The 24,449-nt window shown below is 40.7% G+C and overlaps 1 protein-coding gene across 8 annotated transcripts in view; it reads left to right on the top strand.

The window, feature by feature from the left end:
- The window catches only part of VPS41 (VPS41 subunit of HOPS complex), a 152,566-nt gene that overhangs the window by 53,025 nt on the left and 75,092 nt on the right, over positions 1–24,449 (top strand). For all 8 annotated transcript variants that reach the window (XM_024106434.3, XM_042844793.2, XM_024106435.3 and 5 more), the window contains 5 exons: positions 1,282–1,344; positions 2,156–2,221; positions 19,126–19,245; positions 22,215–22,361; positions 23,556–23,622. In XM_024106434.3, coding sequence (XP_023962202.1) covers positions 1,282–1,344; positions 2,156–2,221; positions 19,126–19,245; positions 22,215–22,361; positions 23,556–23,622 — 463 coding nt within the window. The remainder of the gene's footprint in view (positions 1–1,281; positions 1,345–2,155; positions 2,222–19,125; positions 19,246–22,214; positions 22,362–23,555; positions 23,623–24,449) is intronic.

Genomic DNA, 24,449 nt, shown 5'->3' with positions numbered 1-24,449 from the left:
GGCTTTGATTATTCTCATCTATTCTTTAAAGAAAAGAAAACATTTTTCTGTTCTTAAAACCTATTAAACATCTTTACTGTCATTAATATAGTTTTGTTTGCTGTAGCTGTATGAAGCGTGCTTGGCTCTAATTGAAGGAGAACATTATTGTATATAGTTGCAATTGCAGAGGTGACTATTAAATAGCATTTACCAACAGTTACTTCAACTCACTAGAAGAGGAGAGGGACCTTTTCACAGAAGGAATTCCTAAGTGTAAGGAGAAAAAACATAGTATTGCTGGATGCTTTTAGGAAAGGCCATTAAAATTGTGGTGTTTAGGTCATGTCTACACTACACAATTAAGTTGATTTAAGTTTGGTTGACCTACAGCCACCACAGTAATTAAATCGGCTGTTCGTGTTCACGCTACCCTCCTCCTGCTGGTGGTGCGCGTCCTCACCAGGAGCACTTCCACCAACTTCAGTGGGGCATTTTGGGGGCTGACAGCCCAAGCTCTCAACTGGAGCCCTGCCACCCAGGACTGACCACTGGAGCTGTCGCCCCAGGATGACCGCCAGAGCCGGGCTGTCCAGGATGGCAGAGCTGACAGCTCGGGCTGTTAAAGGCCGCAGCAGTCAATGTAAGCAATGCAGTGTCTACACAGGTACTGTGTTGACCTAATTACATCGACCTAAGTGCTATGTCTCTTGCAGATGTGGAGTTATTAGGTTGGTGTAGTGTGCAGCAACTTTGTAGTGTATATGCTCACAGAGTTAGGTTGACGTAAGTTGCCTTATGTCAACCTAACTCTATCGTGTACACTAGGCCTTAGATTTCATGCTAGTTTTGCTTTATAGTCCAGAGGAGATTTTTGGAGACTTGAAGGATTCTAAGAAGCATCTCTGAAGCTGAACTGTATTAACCTTTAAAAAAAAAAAAAGGCACTTAGCTTTTCAGGAAAAAAAAAAGCTTTTAATATATGTTCCATTGAGTTTTATTAAGAATATGTGAATGCTTTTCATATCTATTAAATTAGTATCTGTTTTAACAGAAGTGATCAGCCTAAAGCAAAAAGAACTCTTATTTCTTGTGGTGCTTGTAAAACCTAATTGCAAAGAAGCACTCTGGTACTGTTTAGGTTCATCGGAGACCTTAATGGAATCCAAGGAAGTTTCAGATAATTCTGAATTGTTAAGTGTACTGCATTGTTTTAATCATGTTAGGCATTAGCGTTTTCATTCACCTCTCAGTGTTTGTCAGAGTGATTATTACGTGATTTGATTCTAACTGTCTCTTTAGGTGCAGGTATTTGGATTGTATTCAGGAGAAGAATTTCATGAAACATTTGACTGTCCTATTAAAGTAAGTACTTATTTAATCCTTAACAAGTACATTATTGGTGCTTTTAATAAAAGAAGGGTCACACTGATTCTGTTGCTTAAAAAATACTAGTTCTTTGCCTTAATATTATTTAAATCGCTAGAAAATAGTCATCTGTTCCAGTCCAAAAGCTTTTGAGCTGGTTAGGTTGGGGAAAAGCTGTTCTAGATTTTGTACAATCTAGAGCATTATTGACTTTTTTAAAATACAAAAAGCAAAGCGTGAGGGGGGAAATTGTCAGGTTTCAGTTGTTTCCTGTCTTAACCTATTTCTCTCTGTGTAGATCTGCGATTATAAATTTTGGTGGTTCTGATAAGTGCTAGGTCAATATTTTTGAATTGATTAGTATCTTAAATCTATCCTGGGATCAAGTGGTGGGTGATGGTGTCCCAATGATGATGCCCTCTGTAGTAAGGGAAAACCTCAGTTATGCTCCTCGTATCACAGACAAATTGGCTGTCAGAGAACTGCAACAGTAGGGTTGCGTGAAGAACCAGGTGGCTTTTTCTTGGCGGGAAAGAGGGCAGTTCTTTTGGTGTAAGATTTTGTTTTATGGAAGAGAACAGTGATAACATTTTTCCAGCAATACTGAGTTTTGGCCACTTGGGAGCTTCCATGGCATCTTAATGCAAATAAATTTTTCATCTCTCTACCTAGTAAAAGATGTACATCTGTAACAGTCCATAATGGGCAAAGGTTGCATAGTGTGACAGTTGATACAGCATCTATGTCGCAATTTAACAGATAAACAAATACTTCAGCAATTATACTTTTTCTCCCACTTTAAACACAGATTGTTGCTGTCCACCCTCAGTTTGTAAGATCCCACTGCAAACAGTTTGTAACGGGAGGAAAAAAGGTAAGCTATCTCAATATTATAGATGACTTTACAGCTTCTCTTCCCTTCCTCTTACATTTATGGATTCCTCTGTTAAAATAAATATTTATAAATATATTTAAAAAATTACTAAATGTATCGATTTGAAAACCTGGAAGAGAGAAGCAATTTTTTCCTTCTCTTTATCCATTCGTTCAGAAAAACAAAACAAAAATACATAAGGTTAAGCCTTGGAGGGAAAAATTAGCACTTCTTTTTTAAATATGAAGGACATTTTAATGATTTAAAAACCAGGACTAAGACAAATAATAATAAAAATTGTTTTGTGTTCTGACAAAATATTGATGAGAGTAATTGGACTTCGTGGGCCAATTTCTCTTCATACCTCCAACCCTTTGACATGAAAACAGAATTTGGCTCATAGTGTTATCTTCTGTGGTATATATTATTTTCTGGCTCTGTTCCTTTCCTGTATGAATAAAAACAACGTATGCCAAACTGGGTCATAGTACATTTGTCCTTTAAGTCAGTCTTGGGTTTTCATTTTTGTGCTTTAATGGAGTACGTAATCACTTGTGAGAGAGAATTTAGGCCCCTTAATTTTAAACTTCTTTGTGTGTCAAGGATGGACTTTTTTGTCTCTTTTGTACCCCTTGGTTCCAGGCAATTTGGTCTTTCTAAAGTTAATACTAAGATGTTTCATTCCTCACCTACCAAATCATTGTCCATAAATTCCAGAATTGACCCTATATCATTCAGTGTACAGGAAAAAAATATTAAAACAGTGCAACATGGTGATTAGTTACATTCATGTAGCCATTTATTGTGACCCTTTCTTTTGAATTAAAAATGAACATTTACAGTTTTAGATTCCTCAAACTGTATCTGCCTTGCCAGATGACACAACAATTCTAGTGCTGCTAATAACCTCTTTTCCATCAGCAGTACAATTTATTACTATTACTCATTATTTAAAATAAATAAAATAGCTATGATGTGAATGGTTAAGCCAGCTTTAAGATTAGTGGTTCCCGAACAGCACCCTCTAACCTAGCACTGCAACCTGAATCCCAGCTTGGTGCAGAGCAGAGGCAGGGTTTGTGGAGGGCTTGGAGAATGAGCGCCCTCCGCACTTAGCGTACAACGGCAGCTCCTGTTCCACAGGGCTGGGCCTGGTTCCCCCGTCAGGGCATTGCAGCTTGGCGCAAGGGGTCATAGCGTCACTGCAGGTTTGGCCTGGCTGCCCCTTCAGCCCAATTTCAAGTGAATGGCGCTGCAGCTCACAGTGGGGAGCCAGGCCCAGCCCAGCGTGGTGTGTGTGTGTGAGGTGGGGTTGGTCTCCAACCTTCTCTTCCCCCTTCCTCCTCTTCCCCAGGCCTCCCCTCCACACTGGGCCCACAAACCATCTAGAACCTTCATGTGACCCACTGATGGGTCACAACCCACCATTTAGGGTCCACTGCTTTAGATAATGCACATCAATGGACGTCTCTCCCAACAACCAAGTTGTCAAGCGATTGAGTGGTGGTAATGCTGATCTGGAGAGAGAAACTGGGAATTCATAGAATGAGGAAGCTCTGTCAGGTGGTAAAATAACTTGGATTCACCTGATGCTGAACGGAAAAAACCATCAGGGATTTAACACATCTCTTTGGTTATCTTTGATTACTTGACAGGCTGTTTTATATTCTGCCCTCTGGGAGATGGTATACTGATTCCTAATGCATGCCCATTTCTCCCCTCTTCCTATTCATTTTTTGCTGAGAAAAAACTTTCCTCTTCAGGAAAACTTTAACTGACATTTTAGCATATGATATTTAACATTATAATGAAAAAAAGCCCTGGACATTTGTAATTTTAATCTATTAAAATATGTATTTATTTTTAAAATCCTGCAATTAAATTTAAGATTTTGGCCCAACACAAAAAATGCAGTCACATTGTGCACTTAGTCTTTGCAAAATCATACCCAGCTCTGTAATGAGCTCTGAACAGATAGGCCCTACACAATTAGATCTTAATCTGTTGCATGTTTGGGTTAGAGCAGAGATGGCATGCAATACCAACACTATTAGGGTAGTCCCATTAGTTTTGGCAGAACCTTTCGTTTACCCCCAACCCCCAAATGTAGTTTTTTAGATGTGAAGAAAACTATTTCAATATGACCAACTGCGGTGTTACCTGTTGAGTAGCTCATAGAAATAATAGCTTTGAAAATCATGAAATGCCATCCCTGCAGAATTTTAACTCTGGTACCTAATAATAGTTTATATGCTAACATCTTTAAGTCTTTCACTACTGACCATTTGAACAGAGATCCAGCTGTTGAAGAAAGACTTTGCATGGAGTACTCCCACTTTTTTTCATTCTCTTCTAGTTATATTATACATAGGCTTGAAAGGATTAGATTTGTTTCAGTAAATGTTGATAAATGTTGTTTTCACCATATACACACAAACCGAAAATATTTCCATGGAGAATTGAAATTTACAGGTAGGCACAGTAAGAAAAATTATGCTTGAGAACCTATTAGATTTTGATTTCAGGCCATGTATTTTGTATATTTTGACATATGATTTGGACAATTTGTGTGTTATTGGTTATAAAGTTTTAACTTTTTGAATCTCGGCATCTGCTGTCATTAAATAATTATTGTCTGACCCCCTACCCATTGACTGAACCCTCATCATTTCCCTCAACTGTGAAAATTTAAATAGATGAAAATAGAAAAATAGAAAAAAATGCTTAAAACCCATAATATTGCACAGCTGTGAAAATTTAAATAGATAAAAATACAAACATGCCTGATATAAATTATATAATCCTAAAATTTGAATTCTGCCAAGCCTGATTATTTATATAGTCATTTCAGAAAGAGTGAAGGATGTTTACCATTTGAATGCTTGCACGTGCCCCTTCTATTTAAGGTGTCTGCAAGCCAGTGTGCCAAAGCCAGAGATCTGTGCTTGGCCATGCTGCTAGCCGAGGGCATAAACAGGTGAATTGCCCTGAACACCCTCCGTTCCTTCTCATCACCTGCAGTCGGTAGTTGGAGCATATGTCCTTGTTGTACTCTTTCCCGTTTTGCCTTTAGATAAAATGTTTCTAGATTTTATTGTTGTAATTAGTTATAGTTAGCAGTACTCATTTTAGGAACATTTTTGTTTCATTTTGTTTGAGCTTTAAGCTTGAACTGGGGCATGCCTAAGAACATGGGTTTTAAGCTCTGTTCTGAATGTAACAAATCCGTGCCTGTCAGTGATCCTTACTCCCGCTGCTTTAAGTGTCTGGAGAAGGACATGTGAGGCATAAGTGCCCTATCTGTAGGAGGGGGTTAAGACTAGGACTAAGAACTGGAGGGACGTTTGATTAACACATCCTAATGATGGCAGCTTGGTGCCCATCCTTGGCACCTAGCTGTTGGTACACAGGAGTTCACACTGTACTCCATCTCTGAGCGTACTGCCAGGTTTGGTGACATCTCTGTGTTGTTGAGAAGATACGATTGTCTGTCTCCATTACCGCACAAGCAGCAGCAGAAGTCGAACGCTTCAACCTCTTCTAACAAGAAGAGGCCCTCTTCTTTGAGTGCTAAGTCCCTGACAGAATCATCCAAGAAGATGGATACCAAGTTTAGAACTAAGTCAGCTCCAGATAGGTGCTCCCTGGTGCTCCTTAGCTATAATCATCTGGCATTCTAACCAAACTATGACATAACAGACAAAGGAGGATTTGTCCTTTTGAAGGCCCAAATTTATTTTCAACGACAGATGAGGTTCTGCATTCTCTTAAAGATTCTACAGCTATCTTAAAGTCTTTGGGCATATACACTCTAGTCCAGCTTATCTTGCAGGATAGAATAGATACCTCTGCTGGACCTATCTAGACCATATGACTCAATCACCTTCTCCTCTGCCATTTGCTACCTACAAACAGTCTGTAGCACTGAAACAGTCTATTGGATTCCTTAGTTGAGTACAGCATACCACTCACTCTGATTTTCCCTTCCCTTTGGGAGTAGGTTGTTCCACTTCATAAGTGCTTGGACTCACATTACAACAGACTGGTGGGTTCTAAGCATGGTGGAACTGGCATGTATCCTGCAATTTACCTCTGTTCTCACTTCCCACCCACCATCCACATCCTTTTTCTGGGATGATTCCCAAGAGAGTGTACCAATTCAAGAAGTTCAGTCTCTGATACAGTTAGTGGCCACAGAGGAAGCACCTCCTCAACATCAGGGAATGGGATTCTGTTCCAGTGTATTTTCTCATTCCAAAGTCCAGGGGAGACCACAGACCTAATTTAAACCTGCAAACCCCCAACAAATACATAAAAAAGATAGTTTTGTGTGGTTATCCTAGAATCTGTTATCCCATTCTTAGACCCCAGTGTCTGCCCTCTGCTTTAAAGGATGCCTATTTCTGTGTGACTATTCACCAGAGTCGCAGAAGGTTTTTGTTATAGTAGATGTTCATTAGCAGTTTATGGTCCTTCCTTTCAGCCTGTCGTCAGCACCTCGAGTCTTCACAAAGTGCATGGCAGTGATTGTACTGCATCTCAGGGCTGTTGATCAACAAGGACAAATCACATCTTCCTGTGAAGAGAGCTGATTTCATAGGAGCGGTTCTCGACTATCACAGTGAGAGTATATTTCACTGAGGCCAGGTTTCAGGTGATAGTCAACCTGTACAGGGACTTAAAGGGTTGTCCCATACAACAACAAGGAATTACCTGAGACGTCTAGGCAACATGGCAGCTTGTACATATGTGCTTCAACATGCAAGATCTCACCTCAAAGTTATGCAGAGGTGGTTGAAGTTGTTCTACCACTATCCTCATGATCCAGCGGAGATGTTGACTCTCCATACCAGGAAGTGTTTTGTCGTCACTGGATTGATGGCTAGACCTTGCCAGTGTAAGCAAAGGGGTTCCCTTTGCCCCATCTGTGCCCTCCATGACATCACAGATGCTTCATCTCCCATATTGGGACCTCGCTTAGGGAACCTCCAGACACAAAGATTCTGATCTGACCAGAATCTCTTTCTCCATATCAGTGTTTGAGAATTTGGAGCTGTCCACTTGGCCTGTCAGATTTTTCTTCCCCACATCAGAAGTTATACTGTAACGTAGAGTAATCGTGGACACCACTGCTACTGTGTTCGATTTGAACAAGCAGGGAGGTGACAAATCAAAACCCTTTGCCAAGAGGTATTGAACCTTTGGACTTTCTGCATTAAGAATGCAATTATGCTTGCTTCCCAGAAGTCCAAAACAGACTGGCGGATCGTCTGAGCAGAATGTTCAGCAGAGATCATGGGGAATGCCAGAAATAGACCTGTTCACCTCCCGACAGAGCAGGCTGCCTCTTCAGTTTGAGATTAGGTAACAGCCTGAGGTCATTGACAAATGTCTCTTCTCCTCCTGGAGGGTGAAATTTCTATTTGCTTTCTCCGCATTCTCTTGGTAGCAAGAACTTTATATGCAAACACAGACAGGATCACACATTCTAATCTTTATAGCACCAGACTGGCCTCAACGGCATTGGTTCTCCAAACACTTGAGTCTCTCACTTTGAAAATCCTTAACTTTTCTTTAGGTCTCAGACATAGTTTTGCTGCACCATGGGCAGACGCTGCATTCCAGCCTTCTCAGCCTACAACTGACTCTTGGTTGCTCAGTGGCTAACTCCCCAGGATGCTGTTTCCTTGAAGTTCAGAATGTTCTCTTAATTAGCATGAACACTTAGCTTAGAAAATGGAGGAGGTTTTCTGTGGTCGCCATAGAAAAGTACCTCTCCTTCACAGGCTCCCATACAGTGTATTCTGTTTTACCTGCTTCACCTAAAGGAAAAAAGAACTCTGCCAGTTCTCTGAGTTCATTTGGCAACTTTCTCAGCATTCCATCCTCCTCTGTTTTTTCCAGCCCTATGACTGTTAGAGCCTTATAGGCTCTTCCTTCCTATAAAAGACCCCACACCCATCATGGGATCTAAATTTGGTACTGGAGTTTTAATAGTCCCCCCTCCCCTCCTTTTTAAGCTTTTAGCTACGTGCACCATTTTTCATGTCTCAAAGAAGGTGACAGTCCCAGTGGCTATTACTTTGGCCAGGAGCAGCAGAACTTCCAGCTTTGGATGCAAATACGTTATTTTTTAAAATAAAAATACAGTTAGTTTGTGTCCACACCCTACATTTCTCACTAAAGTAGTGTTTGACTTTTCACCCAAATCAGCCTATATACTTACTAACCTTTTTTTCCGAAACCTCACTCATAAAGATGAGTAAAAACGCCATAAGTTGGACATCCGGAGGGCATTAGCCTTTTAACCGGTCAGGATTGAGCAGTTTCAAGCAGCCTTGACTGCTGTCTTAGGTCACATACTCGTTAGTGACATTTGCAGGGCTGTGACTTGTTTCTTTGTTCATACCTTCACCGCTCATTATGTTCTATCCCAGGCCTCAATGAATGATGCTAGATTTGGGAGAGTGGTCCTTGTTTATGTAGACTCTGATACCTTCCTCATGTTGAACTGCTTGAGAGTCACCTGATGTGGAATGGACATGTGCAAGCACTCGAAGAAAAAGGTTACATAACTGTTCGATAATGGTTGTGCTTTGAGATGTTGTGTGACCCCTCCATGATCCATACTCCTTCCCCTCTATACTGGAGTCTCAAGAAATACAAGTTTTGGGTGTGAAGGAAATGGAGGGCAGGGTCAAGGTGGCTCCACCCCTTTATACCGTCAGCTAGCAGTGCAAATGTGCACAGGTTGCATGCACTGTCCTGATGGATACTGCTATGAGAAAAAGATCTCTGGCTTTGGTCCTCTGGCATACACACACCTGAAGTAGAATGGACATATGCAACATATCTTGAAGAACAACAGTTATTGAACAAATAGGTAATCATTTTGTTTGTTTTTTCCTTGAATTTTTTGCTTGCATTGGTCTATCCACTATTTTAGTAGAGTGTGTGGCCCCTATTCTTAAAAGCACTTAAACATGCATTTAATTCCATCCCTTTTTGTTAATTTTAATATTAAAGTTTAGCACCTGCTTTACTGTTGCACTTAATACCCTGAATCAGGGCCTATGTTTATTAATTGCCTTCTCCTTAATGCTATTTGCTTTGCGACAAATCAGTCCTTCATAAAGGATATGGCATATAATATCTCATAATGTCTATTATAATCCATTATGTGAACATTGTGGGCAAATTATAGACATGAAAAAACATCTAAGGACTTGGCTACACTTGCAAGTTAGAACGCATTAAATGAGCCCCGGGCACCCTAACTCCTGAGGTGTCCACACTAGCAAGGCACTTAGAGTGCTTAGACTCTGCAGCTGGAGCGCTCCTGGTAATCCACCTCCACTAGAAGCATAGAACTTGCTGAGTTTGGGCTGGAGCGCCAGGGTGTCAGTGTGGACGACAAGTATCTGAGGGGTAGCCGTGTTAGTCTGAATCTGTAAAAAGCAACAGAGGGTCCTGTGGCACCTTTGAGACTAACAGAAGTACTGGGAGCATAAGCTTTCGTGGGTAAGAACCTCACTTCTTCAGATGCAAGAAGAAGTGTGGACGACGTGTTACATTACTGCACTGTGATTGGCCTCCAGAAACATCCCATAATCCCTTGAAGTCAAGTGGCCACTCTTGTCATTGTTTTGAACTTAGCTGCAGGCATGCGGATATCCCCTTTCAAAGCTCCGTTTCTGACAGCTGGCATGCTTATGTGCTCCAGGACACAAAGCAAACCATTACTGTGGCATGCTGCTGCCACCGAGGCAGACGTGTGTGTGTGTGTGTGTGTGTGTGTGTGTGTGTGAGAGAGAGAGAGAGAGGTGGGGGCTGATGTCAGGGTTTCCCCCTGCCACTGTCTGAATTTACAAGACAGCATGCTGACACCCCCGCCCCCCAAACACATTCTCTCCCCCCACATACACACAACAGACTCCCTGTCACACTCCACCCCCCATTTGAAAAGCACGCTGCAGCCACTTGCACACTGGAATAGCTACCACAATGCACTGCTCTCTGTGGCGTTGCAAGAGCTGCTAATGTAGCCATGCCACTGCGCTTGCAGCTGACAGTTTAAACACACGGCAGCGCTTTCCCTGCTGATGTCTCTGAGGACTGGTTTAACTCCCGGAGCTCTACATCTGCATGTGTAGCCACAGCCTAAGTAATGTGCTGGGTTTAAGGGTATATAATTATAAAATCTTGATCCCAGCACTGAGTGGATCTTCAGAACCTGTAGGATTCATTGTGTGGTACTGTGGGTGAGCATATCTTAAAAACACCATTGTACTCAGTAAAGCTGAAATAAAGGTATTCTTCACTTAACCCTTAGGCCTTGGCTACACTTGAGAATTCACAGCACTGCCGCGGCAGCGCTGTGAAGCGCAAGTTTAGTCGCGCCGGCAGCGCTGCAAGTATTCCACCTCTCCGAGGGGAATAGCTTGCAGCGCTGCGAGCAAGCGTGCAGCACTGCACTCACTGATTACACTGGCGCTTTACAGCTCTGCACTCGCTGCGCTCGGGGGGGGGGGCGTTTTCACACCTCTGAGCGCAGCAAGTTGCAGCGCTGTACAGCGCCAGTGTAGCCAAGGCCTCAGAATGCTGGCATTTACTAACCTTTTGGTTAAGTGAACAACACAAGTATCCCCTGTATTCGGAGCGTTAAAGGCAAAATGAACTGAGAAGAAAGATTGAAAGATATGTAAGTTCCAAATCATGTTATTGGGTACTTATCTCTTGTTCAAAGATACAGTACTTTAAATTGCTCTGCTCTTCTGACCTCTTTCTCTTGGTAAAGCTATTGATGAGACTTTACACTTTTGTGCTTTGACCAATATCAAAAAGTGATTAGTGAAGGTACTTTTCAGGATATTGCTAGGATATTGATTATTTACTGATGCCTTTCACTGTTACCTACACTGATCCAGTGTATGTTTGTTAATTAAGATTTTGTGGGCCTATCTTACTAGATGGTGTGGACACTTAGCACATTCCAGCTGATGCGCAAGCCTGGTGAAAACAGTAAGAGATAAGGGTGTTCATCACCTCATGGGATCAATCACTTAATCAGGGCCGGCTCCAGGCACCAGCCCACCAAGCTCGTGCTTGGGGCGGCACCTGGAGGGGGGCGGCGCGGTGCTCCGGCCGCCGGGGACAGCGGGGCCACGGCCGGGGCTCGCCGCCCTCCCCCCGGCGCTCTGGCTGCCGGGGAGAGCGGAGCCCCGGACGGGGAGAGCGGAGCCCCGGCCGGGGCTCGCCGCCCTCCCCCCCGGGGCTCCGGCCGCCCTCCCCTGCTGCGCTGGGGCGGGGGGGCGGGGGCGGCCGGAGGCTTTTTTGCCTGGGGTGGCAAAAAAGCCAGAGCCGGCCCTGCACTTAATTCTAGGGCTTACGTTTTTCAGAGTGACGAGTGATTTTGAGTGCCACAATTTTTGGTTTCCCAACAGGAAACACTTTTTAAAGGAGTGTAATTTTTAGGCTAAGGGTGCTGAGTTCTTTCTGGAAATCATGTCCCTTTAAGATGTCTTAAGTTGGGCACTCAAAATTGCTAGTCAGTTTTTAAAAAAATAGGCATAGATTTCTGTTAGAGAGACTGGAGATACAAGGAATAATTTTCAAACATGGATGTCCCCAATACATTTTCTAAGCATATATATACATATTTTAAAGAGCATCTAATTTAGGTGCCCAAGTTTGAACACTAGACCCTTTATATTGCATGCCATAACAATAGCGAAAAGTCTTTGGCATTTTGGCAAATGCTTAGTTTAAACCCCCAAACTAATTTTTCAGTACTTGAATTCCAGGGCAGCATTCATAGGCTCCGCTGCTTGACACATCACAAACAAGATATTCTAAATTCTGTTTCACTTCCAATTTATGGCAATCTCTAATACAGAAATAGAATAGAGATCTTGAACAGTTCTCAAACGGGAAGAGAAATAGCATTCTTCTCATAAAGCTGCAGCTGCTGTTACGAGCAAAGCAGTGACATTTGTATGTTAAAATCAGGTCTGCCACAGAATGTCTCCGATTTTTTTTATTTTTAATTGTCTGATTTTTTTTTTTTTTTAGTGTCAGCAAATACAGTTTAACTTTGCTTTTTGAGTGAGCAGATGACCTTTACCTCTGAACCCTACAATATGTACTTCATAATAGCTGGTTGGACTACTTTGACAAATTATTAAATTGTCAGGATGCTGTTTGCAGCATAGTCCATTTTTAGAAACCAGATAGTCAGCTGTTTGGCATTGCGTTGTGTAGAAGAGGAGTACCAGACAAGAAAGGCAGATTGCTTTGTAAGCTGTAAAATGTCAGTCAGTAAATACTGAGAGGTCCAGTTTAAGTGAAGTAAGAGCAGATACTATAGCAATCTGTGTCCAGGCATTGGGTAATTTACCTTAAACAGGGTACAGGCTGAAGCATTCACCAAGCCAAAGTAATTTCTAGCTATGACTTACTCACAAGGATGTAGGATGTTTTGAATGTACTTGATATATGTAGTGATATTCAATAGATGAGTGCTCTAATAGTAGTGATGTCTTCTTCACTTAGTAAACAGATATTATAATATATGTAACTTGATGGGTTCCCTCCCCCCCTCCCCAGTCAACACAATATGCATCTTCAGGCAGAGAGAGAGAGAATTAGAATTCACTTGTGTAGTATATGGAAGTAAATCATATTTCTAATCCATGTACGTGTGTATATAAAAATATTTAACAGCTGTACCTGAGATTCTAGACATAAAGTATCAAAATACATGAAGTGTAGAAAGATTCACATGCATTTATACAAGATAATTAACTTCTTAGTATGAGAAATTTGGATTTTCAGGTTAAATCATGCTGTTGGCAGTTTGTGTGCTGGTGATAAGTAGAATCCATCAGTTAAAGCAATTAAGATTTAATCCAGTAGAAATAGTCTCCCTGAATCCTCCTGGGTTTGAAGCTATGGAATTTATTCACAGTGATGTTGTTATTAGTTATAGTTTATTTGGGAGAAACGATCCTCTGTTTATTGGCCACAGTCTCTGCTAACTTCTTTGAATCCACCCAGGTCATTGCCATTTATAACAGGAGGGTTTATTTGCACTATACATATATAACATTCACTAATTCTGGGTTCCTGGCTAAATATAAATCTTAATGTACAGTATTAGGTTGGGTTATTAATATGTATTTGTACCTTGGGTTTGTCACTTACCCATTTTTTTTTCAGTATCAAATAAGAGAGGTTATTCTCTTATTTGATGCTTCCCTACATCCACTGCAGTAGTGTCAAATATAATGTGCAAATGTTGTAAAACTCTTCAATATCTTCAAGAAGAAATAACGACATAAGTTGAACATGTTATTTTTATGTGATAGAAACAAGTAATATCCCGCATTTTGCATGTATAAATTAGCTGTACAGAACAATTTGTTCCCTTTGAAACTTTTGGTTTTTGTGGGAAAAGTGTTTTTCATTTCATTGTTGTGAAAATAGTATTTGGTAGCTAGAAAAAATCAGTTTAAATTTCATCCCATTGACACTGCTGTTGCTGTAGTCTTTTTGTTATCTTTATTCAGATGATTGAGGATTCCTATACATAGTTTAAAGACTGGGATTACATGTAATTAGGATTAGTGCTAATTGCATGACAGGCTCCATTAGGTCAAAACACTAGTCTATTCTCTTTAGTGGCTGCACTCCACAGAAGAGTTCTGAGCTCTCTCCAAAAAGGCTGATGTATTAATAGTGCAAGATACACAGAATGGTGTTCAATAATCCAGCTGAATTACATTGACTCAGTTTTAACATCAAAAAGTCCTCTGCTCGATCCCATCGAACAAGCTACCAACGAATACATTTCAGCAGGCTTCTCCTACCGTTGCAACAGTTAGCAGCGCAGTGATTGAATATAGGCATGTGGATGCTTATTCAACATTTAGAAAAATCCTGAGGAGTCTTTCATTAAAACACCATAAAACAATAAAGTGGTGAGAAACCAAGAAGACTCCAGTGTGGCAGAGCTTTGCACACCCCTTCTCTGTAATGGTGAGGAAAGTGGGGTCAAGTCCAGTATCCAGTGTGATGATGTCAGAGAAGGTTTAGCTTGCTTGTTTTATTGCAGCCATATTATATTGTGATACATTATACAAGCAGGAGATGTTGGGAAATGCATCTTAAACACTGCTATACTGTAACAAAGAACTAGAGAGATCTATCAGTACAAAACAGAGAGAGGAATGAAGGATATTGTAGAGAATGCAAGGAAGTGATTTTGCTGTTGCTGCTGCTGAAAAATAAATACTGAGAGTGCTAGCTGCCAGAAAGTGGATTTATGGGAAGTAAAGCCCTAAAATACCTTCCCCAACCAAAAAGACAGAGGGTGGGGGAAACCCTGTCTTGGAAACTTTTTTTTTCTCTCTACATACATAGCTCCCATTGAGTTTAAATTGTTTTTTTGGTTTTGTGATAATGACAATTCAGTGTTATAGCTGTGTGGAAGATGAACTAAATAAATTAACCAACTGCTTTTAAGAGAAATATGCTCAATGGATTACAAACGCCTAAAATGCTTTGTAGAACATTCATGTTCAGTGAGTCTCAAGGTGGCTGTATTGTGAGGAAAAGAGAGAGAGATTTTATTAAATGTCAGTAAAATAGGGTGTATAGTTTTATTGCAGTTAAATTAGTATAACATTTTTGAGAGAAGAATATTGTCTTATTGAAGCCACTAGATTAGGAGTTTTTTCTGTTGGCACCAGTATTAGTTACTGTTGTACTGTAGTTTTGGAAATGGAAGAATGAGCTTGTGATTAGGACACTGGTTTGAGCTTTAGGAGACTGGGTTCAACTCCCTCCTCCGCTACAGACGCCCCATGTGACATGGAACAAATCACTTCATCTCTGGCCCCAGTTCAGGAAAACACCATATGCATGTGCTTAACTCTAGGCACATGTGTAAGTGCTGTCCTGTATGGGGACGTTTTCCTGAGTAGGGTCTTTGTTTCTTCATCTGCAAAATGGGGATAGCAATTCTTCTTTTCTCCCGGCCTTTGTCTTTGTAGGCTCTGATCCTGCAAACACTTGTTTTACATTTCATGGGGGAACTATTAATGTGCGCAAAGGTAAGCACATGCGTAAGTGTTTGGGGCTTACGCCTATATATTATTCAGGGCAGGGGTTGTCTGCTGTGTTGGGCTGAGATTTCAAAACAGGCTTTCCATGGTGCAATATGTAGATGTTCCTTCCCCCTTCTCCCCCCACAAAAATATTCTTCACTGTAGGCAGGTGGGTTTAAATAGGTATTAAGAATCCATAAAGGACATTGCCTACCACAATATAATAATTCTAAATTGATGTGTATTGTGGGTCTAAATAATGTAACATTGCCTATTCTATATAATGCTTTAGGAAACAGTTGACATTCAAATAGCATTTAGTTGAACTTCAAATCTATCGTTAATACTTTTTCTACTAAATTTATATTATTGAGGAAAGTTTAGCATCATTTGAATGAGCTAATGTAAGCAAAAATTTTCACATTTATTTTGGAAATCTTAAATTTCTCTAGAGTATTAAGTTTAAGGCCTAATTTTCAGAGGTGCTGGGCACCCACAGTTCCCTTGGAGGCTTGGAGTTGAGGGGTTCTCAGAACCTCTGGAAATCATTTGTTATAATGGCCATCAGTTCTTTGCTGCTGTTTTAGTTTACAGTAACTCCCCACTTAACGTCCTCTTGCTTAACGTTTCGATCTTACATCCCTGCTCCATTACAGAACATGCTCCATTTAAAGTTGTGCAATGCTTCGCTATAACGTCTTTTGTCTGCCTGCTTTGTCCACAGCTGGCAGCCCCCCATCAGCTTCTCTATGCCCCCCCTCTCCCCCCAGCGCCTCCCGCCCGCCGGCAGACCCCACGGATCAGCGCCTTCCCCTTCCCTCCCCTGATTGCTGCAGGCAGGAGTCAGGGGAGGGAGCGGGAAGCATGCGTACCGAGTCCTCGCTCTTCCCCCCTCCCTCCTGCCCCCTGAATGTCGCAAGCCAGCTGATTGCCATGGGCAGGAGGGATGGGGGAGGAGCGAAGACACGGCGCACCTTCCCCCATCCCTCCCCTGCCTCCTGCCCGCAGCAATCAGCTGGCTTGCGGCATTCAGGAGGGAGGGGAAGCCTGCGTGCCATGTCCTTGCTCCTCCCTCCTGCCTCCTGAACGCGGCAAGCCAGCTGATTGCTGCGTGCAGGAGAGGGGGGGGGGAACGAGGACGCGGCATGCGGAGTAAAGGGGGAGGAGGTGGGAAGAAGAGGCGGGTTAAGGGTTGGGGCTTGGGGGAAGGGGTGGTGTGGGCTGGCCGAGGATTGAGCCCCCCACCCCTGGTGCTTGCAGAGTAGGGGAAGCTGCCACTGCTGCTGCGCAACGTGCTTCTCCTAGCCTACAGCACCTTCAGCCTCCTTGCTTGCCTCATTGTCTCCAGTTCCAGTGGGCTGTGTCTGTGCGGGGTAAGGCGGGGGCACCTCCCAACTATAGTACTGTAACGTATGGCAAAAAAAAAAAATTCCCTGGAACCTAACCCCATTTACATTCATTCTTATGGGGAAATTGGATTCACTTAACATCATTTCACTGAAAGTCGCATTTTTCAGGAACATAAGTACAACATTTAGTGAGGAGTTACTGTAATTCCTTGTTACAAACTTCATCTTTTTTTCCAGTGTGTTTGGCCAACAATAGGTAACATACAGGACCAAACAGTGGGGTATATGCGTTCTTAAACCCTGATTTGTGCATATTTTTGTAAATATATTCAGTGTGTTCTTATTCAGCAGCTTGTATTTGTAAAGATCATACATTCTGAAAGTGCCAGGAATTTATCCTGAATGAATAAACACTTGAAAACTTGTACCAAAAGTACCACAAGTTTATTGTTGTTTGTTCATTATTGTCAATCTTAAAAATTTGTCACTCACTGTGGGAGCCTTAACAAAACCACATATAATAGCGAGAAGGTTTAAAAGTGTTCTTCCAAGGGAACTCGATGAATACTTATGAATAACAAATATATTTTCAATGATCACAATCTGTTCACAAAAAGAAAGGGGTTCAATTTGCAATCAATATTGTTCACCGTAAATGTAGCCACTTTTAATACTGGTGTGAATAATAAAGTCAACACTTTTGTCTAGTTAAATAAATATCACACACTCGAAGTATTTTAACTTAAAAGAATTAAAACAAATGCTTGAAGTATAACTTTATTTTTTCCCATCAAGCCTTTCTTTAATATTATGTAAATTAGCAAAAATCATTTCCAATTATATGTAGCCACCAATAGGAGCAATTTCTGAGTTCCTTGTATTAAAGTTCTCTTGTCGTTATTTTTCAGTTCAGCTTAACTTTATATTAAAGCAACCAAGCCAAATGATTCATGCCACTTAAAGTTCTTTTGTTTGTTCATATAATCTATGAACAAGTCACAAAGAAACAATTATCCAAAGACATTGACAAGTGTCACTGCTATGCAGGCTCTGTTAGTGAAATTATCTAATTTTGATGGGGGAGAGATTGTAAAGCGTGTGTCAAGTTAGAAAGTGTTCTCTCTGCAGTGCATTTGACATGTAAAACTTGCTGGTAAAACTTCCATTTTCTGCCTCCAATTAAACTTTTTCTGGAAATATCTGTCTTTTGGTGCCATCTTGTGGTCATGCAAAAGACATGCAATCTATATAGCTATTACCTGAAGCCTTTTTTCTAATAAAAGTGTGTTTTTAAAACAATCATCTCTGATCATCCAAATCATTTAAGCATTTAGAGAAAAAATGTTCCATCTGTAGGCAGGGTTGTCTGTAAGTTTCTTACATTTGAAATGTTTCCTTGGAATTTTAGTTTGTTGAGTTAGTCCTCAATACATGCACAAGTGGTTGCAGGGAATGACTTGACACATGAGTAGTCCTGTTATATGCACATGAGCTACTCATTGAAGTAGTTGAGTTACTCATGTGAATAAATGTTGGTAGGATTAGGGCCTTAAACTGTAAGCTGTCCAGGGCAGGGACTTTGGCTTTTTCATGTGTTGCTAATAAACTGATAGCACCCCAGAAATGTTAAAACCATATTAAATAAAAATGTACTGGGGGTACACTGGAATGGATAAACAGTTGGGCTGTCCTGGAACCAATCTTCATTTAGTTGAGAATTATTTCTCTTTTGCTGTGAAGTACTTATTAGTTTCAGAAATTATTTAAAAATTTTGTTTATATTTATTAAATATAATAGAAACCTTTCTTATAGGCAGAAGGCAAGGTTCTTGTCCCATAGAGTTTGCAATCTAATCTGCATGGGTGGATCTGTATACCTATGTAGAGCCCCATTGAAATAAAGATGGTTCTGCATGGCTGTAAGGATCAGATCATGGGATTGGAGCCTACATATCATTGCTTGATTGGTGCTAGTTATGCCGTACATGTAAAAAGCTATGTCTAATCTCCTATTACATGAAAGGAGCAATGGTCCCATGGTTAAATTGGTGGATTGGAGTCAAAAGAGCTGGATTCTATTCTGTGTTTTCTCGCTTACCTGCAGACACTTGAGCAAATCAGTTCACATCCCTCTGTGCCTTGATGTCCCCACCTTTATAATGGGTATAATTACACCTTCCTTTGCAAAGCCATTTAAGTGCCATATAAGAGCTGATTATTATTATTAAAGTAGATTTAATTCTGAAATAATAAATGTATTGCTTTGACATTGGAAACTATTTAAAATATTTGACCTTATTGCTTCTCTTTTTGTTTGGTTGGACAACACTTTTTTTTTCTCTTTCAATTCAAACACAAAGATTAGAAATACTTTTACTAATCAAAAAAAGTTTTATTTTATATATAGCACTACTTCACTGAACTATGTTTTTGTTATACTCCTCCACAGTTGCTGTTATATGAGAAGACTTGGATGAACAGATGGAAGCCTTCTGTTTTACACGAAGGAGAAGGAAACATAAGAAATGTAAAATGGAGAGGACACTTAATTGCTTGGGCCAATAATATGGTAAGTATTTACTACTGTATCTGCCATCTCTGGTAAATATACATGGAAAGTTACCTGGTATTGTTGCATCAAGTTTGGCCGATACTTGAAGCATTTTAAAGGTCAGTTTGCCAGAATGCTCCTTTTATAAAATACTCTGATATATTAAAACATTTGTCTCCATTATTCAGAATATTAATGCAGTCAAACATTGGGAAGAATGTATGTTTGAGGTGTGTAAATTTTCTCTCTCTCTCTCTCTTCAGTACACTCACTATTGCTGTATTCTTCTGAAGGACTGTAAAGACTTATACCTGTGCAAACCCCTATTAGAGATGCACCCTGCCCCTGTGGAAAGCAGGGTTGACACCAGTGCTGCTTGCACTGAGAAGCCGCCATACTGAATCACATTATTGTGAGCCCTACTTTAAACCAATGAATGGTGTCTACAGTACATTGAGGTTTGCACCTGTGTAACAACATCAGTGTAGTTCCATGGGTGCGATCTTTTTTTTTTTTTTTTTTTTTTTAATTCCTAATTTGGATAGGCCTTTGGGAGTCCCCCTTGGAAAATGCTTAGCAGAAAATCGACTCTTTTTACTAAAAGTATAATTTCATAGATTAAGACCTAAAGGAACTACTGTAGACGTCTAGTCTAATCTTCTGGATAACACAAGGTTTCAGAGTAGCAGCCGTGTTAGTCTGTATCCGCAAAAAGAAGAACAGGAGGACTTGTGGCACCTTAGAGACTAACAAATTTATTAGAGCATAAGCTTTCGTGGACTATAGCCCACTTCTTCGGATGCATCCGAAGAAGTGGGCTATAGTCCACGAAAGCTTATGCTCTAATAAATTTGTTAGTCTCTAAGGTGCCACAAGTCCTCCTGTTCTTCTTTTTGCTGGATAACACAGACCATGGAATTTCACCTACATTTGCAGATCAAACTACAAGGTCAAGGCCTAAATTGAGTAAAATGCCAAAGCCCAATAGTGACAAGTAGCCAGTGTGGGTAGCATATTCAAAAGCAGCTAAGTCTCATTTTCAAATGTGACTTAGGCACTTAGGAACCCAAGTCACTTATGAAAATAGGATTTTAGCCCTTTTGAATATGTTACCCTTTTTCTATTAGTTTCTTTTTGAAGCTGAAGTATTCAAGGATTTTTTTGCTCTGATCCATTTTTAGAATTAATTTATATATAATCAACAGGCATTGCCTGCCAAATCTGCTGCATGGATCTACTGGTGATATGCTTCTTCTGGACAACTCTACCATTGGAGAATGCAGCTTCAATGGCTGCTTCGTCTTCCTGCATGGCTACTGCTGATGGTCCATTCTTTTCAGAGCCATTCAATTAAAATATTTATTCTATGAGAATCTGCTGGGAGTAGATATGGCAGTTGAAGAGAGGTGTCTCTAGAGAGTACCACATAGGAACATGGAATACTAATAACATGCTGAATGCCATCTGTCAGAGACAAAAAAAGTCACAGCCAGGCTTTTGCTTATGTTGAATGTGAAATGATGCTTGCCCTCCAGAAAATTAATATATTTGACTCTTGACCCTTTGTTTTTCTCTTAGCCTTTTTAATTTCCAATGTCTTCCTTATCCAGTGCAGTTAGTGTTCCGTACTGTTGAGTCCACTTTATAGAATGCCTTTTGTGTCCTCATAACTGTCTGTGTTACCATTTAGCTATGTTGGTCTTATTCTCCCCTTGTGTTCTTTTTGACATGTTGTGTACAAATCTTTTGGATAACTGATATTCTGAAATAGCCACCAGGTTGAATCTATAGTTGTAAGCCCTGATTCTGCCATCAGACATGTTTGTTGTTTGTTAAACGTTCCCCTCTGTGCCTGAGCCACAGACAGCATGAGCTAGTTACAGGGCTTACAGTTAAGCAACACAGGGGTTATCTACTGGGAACCTCCAGAGCTAAGAGCATGAGCCTTTTCAGTTTGAGCTAAAAGACTAAGGGCTTCTGTACACCGTGCTTTAGTCTCCACCAGATGCGTGTAAATGTTAGTCTGCATTAGCATGTTGTGCGCTAACTGGTTCTCTTTCAAACAGTGCTATGTTAACACGTGCTAGGGAATTTTTAGTGCTCCTACAGCACGGCACAGCAAGATTTTGAAGGTGGGGCTGGTCTCAGAGATGCTGGAGCAGGGGATTGGCCGTCCTTTGTAGCATCGTCATCTTTTCTGCCTGTAGATAAAGCCAAAGAGATCTCATTGGGAGAGGTAATGCTGCTTAAAACAGCATTAACCACTGTGGAGTCTCCTCCTTGGCTGTTAGCGAACAGTTATGGAGAGGCTTAACCAATAGCACCTTTTACCTGTATCTGGTCATGCTCTCCCAAAAAATATCCTGACAAATCTGCAAACGTCACTAGGCTCCTCCCTCTAGAGTGGGTAATTGCTAGCAAACTTAATAAAAGAAACACTGCAGCTTTCTACTAGGTACGTTCTATTTCTTTTGGTGGTGGTGGTTGTTGTTGTTTTAATTTTGAGTTTAGTTTGCTTTAAAAAACATTGTCTTCTACTTCAGTGGTGCTGATGCCTCGCTGATGCTCCTCTTTTTCGTCTCCTGACTCCATCTGCACATCCAGCCCCTGCCTTCTCTCTGTTCCTTCCCACAATTTCACAAGATCCTTCTGCTTTGGAGCTTCTTCTGTCTCAGATGTTGCTATCTGCCTGCTTTTTCTCTTCCTCATTCCTGTGTCTCTATATCCTATCCTGTCACTTATTAAATGGGTTAAAATATGTCTCCCTTGCTTGTACCTCTTTAATTTCTCTTCTCTTCTCCTGGGTTGTATTGGTCTTAATATTGAACACTTACATATTTCTGCTATACATTCTTTTGACACAGCTGTAACTTATGCCATAGACTGAATATTCTGTCATGTAATGCCGAACACCACAAAATGTTTTGAGATGCCATTTGTAGGAGAGATGGCATAGTAAGTAAGACTGGATTGTATTTAACTTCCAGGGTGTGAAGATACTTGACATGATCTCCAAGCAAAGAATTACCAATGTGCCTCGTGATGATATAAGCCTTCGCCCAGATATGTATCCCTGCAGCCTTTGCTGGAAAGATAATTTAACACTGATTATTGGCTGGGGAACTTCAGTAAAGGTATAATTACCTGTCCTTGTAATAAATGCTTGCTGTTATCACAGACAGAGAAACAAAAGATTAGTTTTGAAAAGCAAAGACAATTGAAAAGAATGGAATTTGGTTTGACAACTGTGTGCAGAGCTCCTGCTGCCATAGAAATATCATTGGGCTGACCCTCAGGAGGAGGAGTAATGACAGACACCCAGTGGCCAGACAGATTTCTCTGTACATACGGTGTGTATAATCCTCAGGGACGTTTTTCTTTTCTGTGCCTTCAAGAGATTACCTCTTTTGAAAGTACCTAGAGAGTTGTCGAATTCATTTATTTTTATTAGCATAAGCAGAAACAGCTTGTCATGAGGTGGGTTTTTTGTGACTGCTGAAATGAACACACAGTTTCCTTCAGCCATGGAAATGGAAAGGAATATTTTTCTTTCAATCCTGTTTTAGCAAGGAGCTGGCATTTTAAACACGCGCACTGGAGACATGTATGATTTGCTGAGACTCGTATCTGATAAGTTTGTTACAAGAATGTTAGATGCTTTCTAATAACAGACTGCTACATTAGTGCTCAGTGTTGGAAATTTAAAAATGGCTGGTATCAGCAAATGGTATGGGGGAGGATATAGTGAGATGGGAAACATCATTTAAAAAAATGCTTTTTTGTGACATTAAAATCTTGGAAGAGTTTTCTATACTGTGAGGTTTAATTAAAAGTTTTGCATCTGTTTTTACATTTGCAAATTGTATCAGTTTCATAACATTCATACACTTAGACCAAGAGTGCTTTGTAAATCAGCTAAACAAATGTACAGGGCCTGGTTCTGCCATACTTACTCAGAGTGAGCAGTACTTTAGTTCCACTGAAAAGCTTGAGGGGTCACTCAGTGGAAGAAGGAGGTGACACAAAAACCGAGCCCATAGTTACTAATCTGTATGAACCACAGCAACCAGATTTTAAATTGAGTCATTTTTCCTTCCTCCTCCAAGGTTTATTTGTGTGGCTATGGGTTACTGTAGCACTTTCCTGCAGTTCCATCCGTTTTTAATGGTCTCCTTCTAAATGATAATGGTAAATAGTAATTGCCCAGCTTACAACAATGCAAAGCCCAGGCTATGTTAAAGCTCTAATAATGCATATGTCTCTAAGTGCTTCAGAATGCAACATAGTTTGAGATGAATAGCACTGAATAAAATGTCTTTGTTTTCTAGATATGTTCGGTAAAGGAACGGCATGCCAGTGAAATGCGAGACCTGCCCAGCCGCTATGTAGAAATAAGTATGACCCCACAAACTGTGTCTCTTTTTAAAAATAACAGAAAAGGTTTTCACAGATACATTTCAATATTATGTAATTTTGGAAGGCTTGTTTTCTCATTTCAGAATGAATAACTGCAGTAGCATTTAGGTTCTCCGTGGCTCATTTGGAGGTAGCAATTTGAAATAACACAAAGGCCTCCTTGTTTTTAATCTGTGAAGTTTACTTAACTCTGTCTTGGGAACGCTCAGAGTCCTGTAACCCCATGAGTCTGAAACTTTATGTTGTGGCCCTCTTCTTTAAACAGAGATTGTTTGTGCCAGAGCTCCTAACTTCCCAATCCCACATCTTCTCAGGTAGCTGTGTGCTGCTTGATTACCTTGCTCACCACCTCCCCTCCATTTTCTGTCTCTTGGGCGTAGTGTTGTGCAGCCTCTACTGCTCCAATGTCCTCAGGTTGCTCTGTAGTTTGCTTTTGCCTCCCTGGTTTTTGCTACCCTTTCAGTTCTGGTCATGGGTGTAACTTTGGTCACCATTGAATATACATGGGAAAAAAAACCCTGACAAACAGATGCATGAAGCAGGATTCAAAGCAGGATGGAAAAAATGGTTGGGGGAGTGGTTGTTTTGATTAATTAAAAAATAAAAAGCCCCCAGAGTCCCTGGAAGATATCCTATTCTGGACTGTGACTAGCAGGAAGCGTAACCTCTTGAAAGAGTGAAAGCTGTCATCCTATTGTGACAAAAACAACTCTGTGGATATGTGGAAGCAGTGCATGGACCACACTTTAAGAACCTCTGTTCTTACCTGGTTCTCTGTTATGAGGGCATGGGATTAGACAAAATTG

This window comes from Chrysemys picta, chromosome 2 (assembly GCF_011386835.1).
Source record: "Chrysemys picta bellii isolate R12L10 chromosome 2, ASM1138683v2, whole genome shotgun sequence".
NCBI classification, from domain to species: domain Eukaryota; kingdom Metazoa; phylum Chordata; order Testudines; family Emydidae; genus Chrysemys; species Chrysemys picta.
This window is presented reverse-complemented; position numbering and strand designations above follow the sequence as displayed.